Below are 7,037 nucleotides of genomic sequence, written 5' to 3' on the forward strand. Positions count from 1 at the left end.
GGTAGGACTCCTTGGGCGGGTGATCAGCTCGTCGCAAGGCCTCTACCTGTACACAAACACAGAAAAACGCACACACACAAACTAAACATCCATGCCCTGAGTGGGATTCGAACCCACGATCCCGGTTTCCAAGCGAGCGAAGACAGTACATGCCTTAGACCGCTCGGCTACCGTGACCGGCTATATATATATATATATATAATCTGTAGTACATGGGTGTTTCGTTTGTTGAAATGATTATGAGAATTGTACTGCATTTTCACTCATGTTTCATGTGATTTCAGGGTACTGTGATCATGTCTCGGTCAGTCTAGAGCAGACGGAGCTGGGCTGTACTGGCACACACATGGAGCTAGTCTTTGCTCTGGCAAGGGCCAAATTTAAGTAAAGAATTTCGTTACGAAAATGAGGGGTTCAGCGGTTATCCACGTTGAAAACAATCACGAAGGAATCATTCCTCACACTTCAGATGTAATTGCATTACTTCCGGTCGCTCATCAGGCAGCGGCGGAACCTGAAAGTACATTTCCAAGTTCAGCTCTTGTGCCCCGAACAGCTTCTCCACACCTTTCTCCGAATTTAGAGGATACCAGTCAAGATTCGTTGACATACGGATACTTACATCAGCAGTACATACGAGCGGGTCATCACAAGAGCACAAGTGCTGCCAGGTCGCTGAGGAACTTGGCATGTCGACGAGCGAGGCAGACTGACGTGAATGGCCACAGGCATATGAACTCTGGCTTGGGGCCACAGTTCGGAACAACAGACTTTATGACTGCATTCCGCAGAGGAACTGTACAACCACGGGAGCCGACGGTTATGGTTGAACGCCTTGAAGTAGAAGTACATAGAAATGGTCGAATTGTGCCTACCAGTAATGGAAGTTATCATATCCTGGACACATCTGAGCCTGAGAGCTCATCGGATCTTTCTGCTCATTCGATTTGTGTGGACGATGAAATTGTACATGCATACTGTCCACTGGACCGTGTGAGTGTTGCAGTGAACAGTGTAGGTAGAGGAAGTGAGCTCATAGATGGTGCAATGGAACGTATAAGTAGTGCATGCGATGCAACCAGTTATAGTGACGCTGTGAAGGATTTTGACTGTGTAAGCGATCTTAATGGTGCAAACGTTCCTTTGCAGGTTCAGAAAACTACATCTCGAAGTTATTCTATGAATAACTGTTTAAATAAGTCTACTCACGAGTCCAAAAGTTTCGAAAGAGATCTTGACATTAATGCGGGTGATAATGGTGATGCCGGTCTGAAAAATGTTTCTGCAGATCGCCAGGCCATTCAGAGAGGTGCTAGAGTGTGCTGGCGACCAGTATATGAAGATATAAGTGAGCCTGACAGTGATGTAGATTCTGTAAAGAATACTAGGATTTCGGGGATGGGAAAAGATTGTTTGTTTTTTACACAGCATGTGAACTTTGACTGCAATAGGCCCAGAAACTCTCTCAGTCGACACAGGCACAGCGACCCAACAGATGCAACACAACATAAGGCAAAACCCCTGAACAAAAGACGGTACTCGGACCCTGGGGACTCTGCGAGAAAGAGAAAAGAGAAAGAAGAGAAACAGAAGAAAAGACACAGGAGATGGTCGTTTAACACAGAGTCAGATATGTATCAAACGGATCACGGGGAATCCATGAAGAAACTCTACCTTAATAGACTACTTCTTTCGAAGGATGCGACAATAAAGTCATGGAATATTTGCATTGATATAGCTCATGATGAACACACTACTGAGGAATTTCAGTTTCCGGAGTTTCCTCTTCCCAGAAACAAAGTAGTAAAAGGAGAGAAGGAAGAAAAGGAGGAGAAAGAGGACGCAACCATAATTGAAAGGGACTCATCAGGCATAGTAGATTTTGCCCGTGAATCAAGTTCGGTTAACAAACAAACAAAGTCTTGGTACTGCTCGGGCTCAGAAATTAAGCAGGAAATGAATGTTGAAGATGGAGATAATGTGGCAGAAGAATCCCCTGTCTCCGTTCCCGAAGTTAGGACTCCAGTTCCAGGATCAGCACATAACAAGTGGATGGTTAGGTTTCCCTCAGGCATTCGAAATGAATCCGGGGAACAATATGAGGTTCCATCAGGAACTCGTAAGTCACAATTCAACGAGGCCGGCGTTGGTGGCAAGAGCAGCCCTCGACCTCTTAAAATAATGGAACCCTTAGACTATTCTTCAAATGACACTTCTGTAGCTACAAGGGTTGAAAGAGACAAACGCGTTGAAGATGTGCCATATAATTTAGCTAAAATTATGAAGATACATGGATGTTCTGCATGCATGTATCATCAAAACCCAAATCTTGCATCCAAACAAATCAAAGGGCCCAGAGGACTTCCTGAAAATCTTGAAAGTAATGAGTGTAGGAATATAGATTCAGATATGACAAGACACAGGTCTTCTCCAGAATGTGCTTCAGGTGAGAATCCTGACAGCACTCCAAAAAACGACAAGAAAAATAATCGGACTGCAGACTCACTTCTTCCTAAAAATGAAGACGTGAACTCTGCATCTAGCACGTGTGCCCAAACTGAAAAAGCTGTATCTCTTAACAATTTTGACTGTAATCGAAATTCTGAAGAACGGGGTTGTCGTTTGCATAAAGAAGAATGTTGTAAGTCGCAGATTTCTAAAGAAGCATTTTTTAGAAACTTGGGAAGTCATCCACCGACTGCATCATTAAATACGTCTGCTCAGGAAGATGTTACTACGGAACAAAGAATTTCCAAAAGCTCTGCAAACACCAGTAACACAAGGTCACACAGAGAGCCAATAAACGATCGCGAAGTAAAGGAGAGCGAAAATTACGTCAACGATCTGGACAAAGAACATTCGATATGCAAAAACAACGTAGAGCAGACAGACAGGAAGCATGGCGCTTGTTCGGAGATCGAAAGTGCAGCCGAGGATGTGAAAGATGGCGGCGAATCTCGCGAATCTCGCGAATCGACCAGTGGAAGGAGGTGCTCATCACCGCCAAAAATAGCAAAGAATAAGAGAAGGAAAGCAAGATTCGTTAGCACTGAGAGACTGCAACATAGATCGAACAAGGAGCCATCCGGCAACAATTCCATAACTCGTAAAAAGTCACGTGGACCCAGAAAGCCGCGTTTCTCTCGTAGAAACTTTCGTCATGATAGCATTCAAATGTTTAAAGCATCAACAGCTTTCCCACCCCATAATACTCTTGTACCGTGGCGTTACAAGTGTAATAAGCCAGAATTTCTTGATCCCCTTAACAGTGATTCTATCAATCTGCCCTCACCAGTTTTAAAACCTATTGCCACTGAAACACAATTTGATGGCCGTGTTACCAACATCGAAATTCAAGACGATATTCCAAGCCCTGCAAGTTTGACTATCGACTTAGAGGAGCAAAATACGAATGTATCGGAAACGTCCAATTTAGACGAAGATGAAAGAAGCAGGAGAAAAAGCAACAGTGACGCCATTGGTGCGGATGGAGACCCAGTCACTTCTCTCACTCTTGGGAGAAGGATGTCCTGCGAAGAGGGTTTGCCCGCGCTGGGCGAGAAACTATCCCAGGCCGCATCACCAGAGAATCAGAGCGGAGGCATAGACAGCGAGTCCAGTGACGAAGGACAGAGCAAAAAGAGACGGAAGAGAGTGAAGAAAAAGAAATCAGGTACGATATTTCAGTCCTTTTTTTATGATCTAGTTGCATGAATAGGGCTGTAGCCGTCTATATGCATATCTGTACTGACAGTCCGTTGGGAACACAGATCGGTTTGTATTGCGCTGTCTTCATTAGTGCTTCTTAATCTTTCCCACTTGACGGCACCTTAAAATAGGTCTGAGCTTTAATGTCTCACGGTACACAGATATATATGTTATTGTACGTAACTTCGTGTGTGTATGTTGATGTGTGTGTAAACTGTTCATTTTCTGTTTAATGAATTATGTTGTATATGTACGTAATATGCAGTACAATGTAACTAAAATGTGAGTTAAGATTAATATTAACAAATGTAAGTAAATGTTAAAAATTTTGCAGCTGCAAAACCGAAACGAGTAATTATAAAAACTTGTAGTCACTGATCGTCAGCTTAAACGCCAACATCGTGATATTAATGAAAGCAGTAGTCCACAAGAAGATACTTTAACCAAGAAATCGGCCGACAAGATCACAGAACAAGTCTGAGTAATGCCTCACAATTTGGGAATTTTGTTAAATTCATAGACAAGGATTGGAATTCAGAATATCAAGACACATCTAATGATTATAAAATGAATTGACAACACCGTCCATTGTGACTCAGTATATTGTACATGGATGCCTCTACATGTTTCGGTCAGTTGTGATCGTCTTAAGAAGGCAATAACAACATGCTAAGGAAACACAAATACATAGCTCGTAGTACACATGCTTAAAATTTTGTATAAATATTTTCAATTATTGATGTTAAAAAGGAGCTTAAGTTAAAAATTATTATTTGTGTTTTTAATATTTAAAATCTTGAACCTCTGAGGTTTGTGTCTCCGTGCCTCTTGTATCAAAACGGGAGATTGGTATGTTATTTGCCTTCCTCTGACGTCTGAACAGCGTTTTTTCCCCATATTTTATATGATTCATTAAGGATCTATGCTGTTAAGTTGCTTCTCCTATCGTTGCGTATTGAGGTCTCAGTACACGTTCCAACGTACAGCAATGGAATACATGTTTCAGTGGCTGAATGTAATAGCTCGTTGCTAAGCAGCAGTCAGCGGCCCAATGAACTCGCTGGCTAGGAATCACGCGACTTTGTTTACCTTGTTGTCCGTGAGTAGCCTATATAACGAAGACCTGTTGTATCTTAGATTAGTTTATAGTGTAGAGTGCAGTGTAATGTAGTTAAGGAGTGCAGAAGAGTTTTTAGTTGTTACGAGGTTCCAGGGTGATTGAACAACAAATGGCAAGAAGATTTCATAGTGACTTGAAGTGCTAGTTTCTGTGTTGAGACCCGTTGCTAGGAGACGACTAGTGGAAACTGAGAATCCTAGTGCGTGTGCAACGGTGGACTGTAAATTGTGTAAACCAGCCTAGGGCAGGATATCGACTCATTGCTTTGCCTCTCCTTACACAGGCCGTCACAACTTCAGTGCTTATCTTAAACCTTACAATTTCTGATGTTTATATTTCTAGTTCATAGCACAAAGAACATAAAGAAAACGCTTAATGCGGAGGTCATGTCTCCGTCCACAAGCTTCAATTCTGATACTATTCGACGGATTTCTATTATATTTTGCAGTTTGGGTCTACACGAAATGTTGGTGGGAGAATTTAATTTTGGTTCGCATGTATCCAGCATAGGTCAGCCACCTACTTGACGTAAAGAGCAAGTCGGAGTTTATCGGTCTTCTGTCCCTCTTCAAAATGGCCTATCGTAGAGAAACTGGTTCACGCCTTAAAATGTAGGATTCATCCGGAAATATGGACTAGCTCTATCTATTTGACCCAACTGAGTAGGTTTTACCTGAGGACGGGGACACAATCCAGTGTCCGAAACGCTGTTTTTTTTTAAATGAACCGGACGGTTTTTAGAAAATAGACAGGACGAAGGATAATGTCCAGAAACATAATACTTATAGCAATGTACCATCGTCACAGAATTTTAGATCAAATAAGTAAATAAATAAACAAAGGAACAAGTAAATAAATATGTCGATGGTGTTTAACTTATTAACAAAGAGAAATAGCGTTTATAGTCTCTGCTCTTGACCCAGTTATATTAGAGCTTTTAAATCACGAACGAATGATGATGCGATAATTAGGACATGTGGTTCTTTATGCTTTTATGAAATTTTTGTTCCTATTGCTTTCGTGTTTGTTCATATAGGCTTCTGTATGGATACTTGGATCCGAAGTTGTGATTCCGCTCGAGCAGTGAAACCGTGCGTCTGCCACCGCACGGTGGATGAAGCCGATGTATCCTGACGCGGTGACAGTGAGAAGTCCTTTCATTTTAAGGGTACAGAAACGGAATGAGGATGTAACGTCCTTATTATACAGTGTGGATAGGCTGTAGGTGTAACAAGAAGGAGAATTTGCAACACTTCACAGAACGTGCGATTAGACATTACCAGAATGTACGTAATAATTAGGCACCTATTCTACTGGCGCTGCTTTCACCATGATTTCATAACATAATGCGTTGTTAGCCCCACGCTCAATCCCAAGCCTGGACGACGAGGAACTACATTTCGTCTGGTGCCTACCCCTTGACCTGTCTGGTATGGGTGACTACCAGGAGCATACACTCCCGCCAGCACAACTCTCCGGGTCACTGGGAGCGCACAAACCACGTCTCCACGATAAGGCAATAGTCCTCGAGGGGAAATTCGATTTATACTTTGTGGATTTATAGTCGTAAAGATTCCTTACTCATGTTATTTCGATTATATTGTGGATCCCGTTGTTTAGTTACATATTCTGTCAAAGTTAAAATTGTGGGATGTAAGCGTATTGTGCCATTCATACATAAGCCCTTACGTATATGCACAGTATTCTGTTTTTCTGCATATTTCGACCCCTGAAGGCCGTCGTTATATTTCAGTAAATCTACCGTTATATATTTGTCATCGCTTTCTTTTTTGTTCAGCTTGTGTACACACAGTTTCTCTTTACGCGTAAGCACCAAAAATATTTAACGAGTTTCGTAATGCCGCCTCACATTACAGGGCTGCTTTTTCGAACATGCAACAGCTTTACGGCACGTTAGACACACGTTCGTCTTCTGAAGTTCCCAACGGAAGAAGTAAGCTCAGACTTTCTGTTCTTCTCCCGGTTTGCATTTACATTATGAAAAGCGAAATGTGAAAATACTGAACATCCAAGGCTTCAGAATTGGTCTAAATCAGCATTAAATCAGATATGGAAAATCATAACCATAAAATACGCTCAATAAACCAATTTGTTTTGCGCTTATTTCGCTATGTGACATATTAACCCTTACACTCATAATAATAATAATAATAATAATAATAATAATAATAATAATAATAATAATAAT

The 7,037-nt window shown here is 41.6% G+C and overlaps 1 protein-coding gene across 6 annotated transcripts in view; it reads left to right on the top strand.

The window, feature by feature from the left end:
• LOC111864329 overlaps window positions 1–7,037 on the top strand; it is a 92,901-nt gene that overhangs the window by 53,866 nt on the left and 31,998 nt on the right. For all 6 annotated transcript variants that reach the window (XM_023851508.2, XM_033751393.1, XM_033751394.1 and 3 more), the window contains exon 3: window positions 285–3,673. In XM_023851508.2, coding sequence (XP_023707276.1) covers window positions 406–3,673 — 3,268 coding nt within the window. In that variant the 5' untranslated portion in view covers window positions 285–405. The remainder of the gene's footprint in view (window positions 1–284; window positions 3,674–7,037) is intronic.

Source organism: Cryptotermes secundus, unplaced genomic scaffold (assembly GCF_002891405.2).
Source record: "Cryptotermes secundus unplaced genomic scaffold, Csec_1.0 scaffold216, whole genome shotgun sequence".
NCBI lineage: Eukaryota > Metazoa > Arthropoda > Insecta > Blattodea > Kalotermitidae > Cryptotermes > Cryptotermes secundus.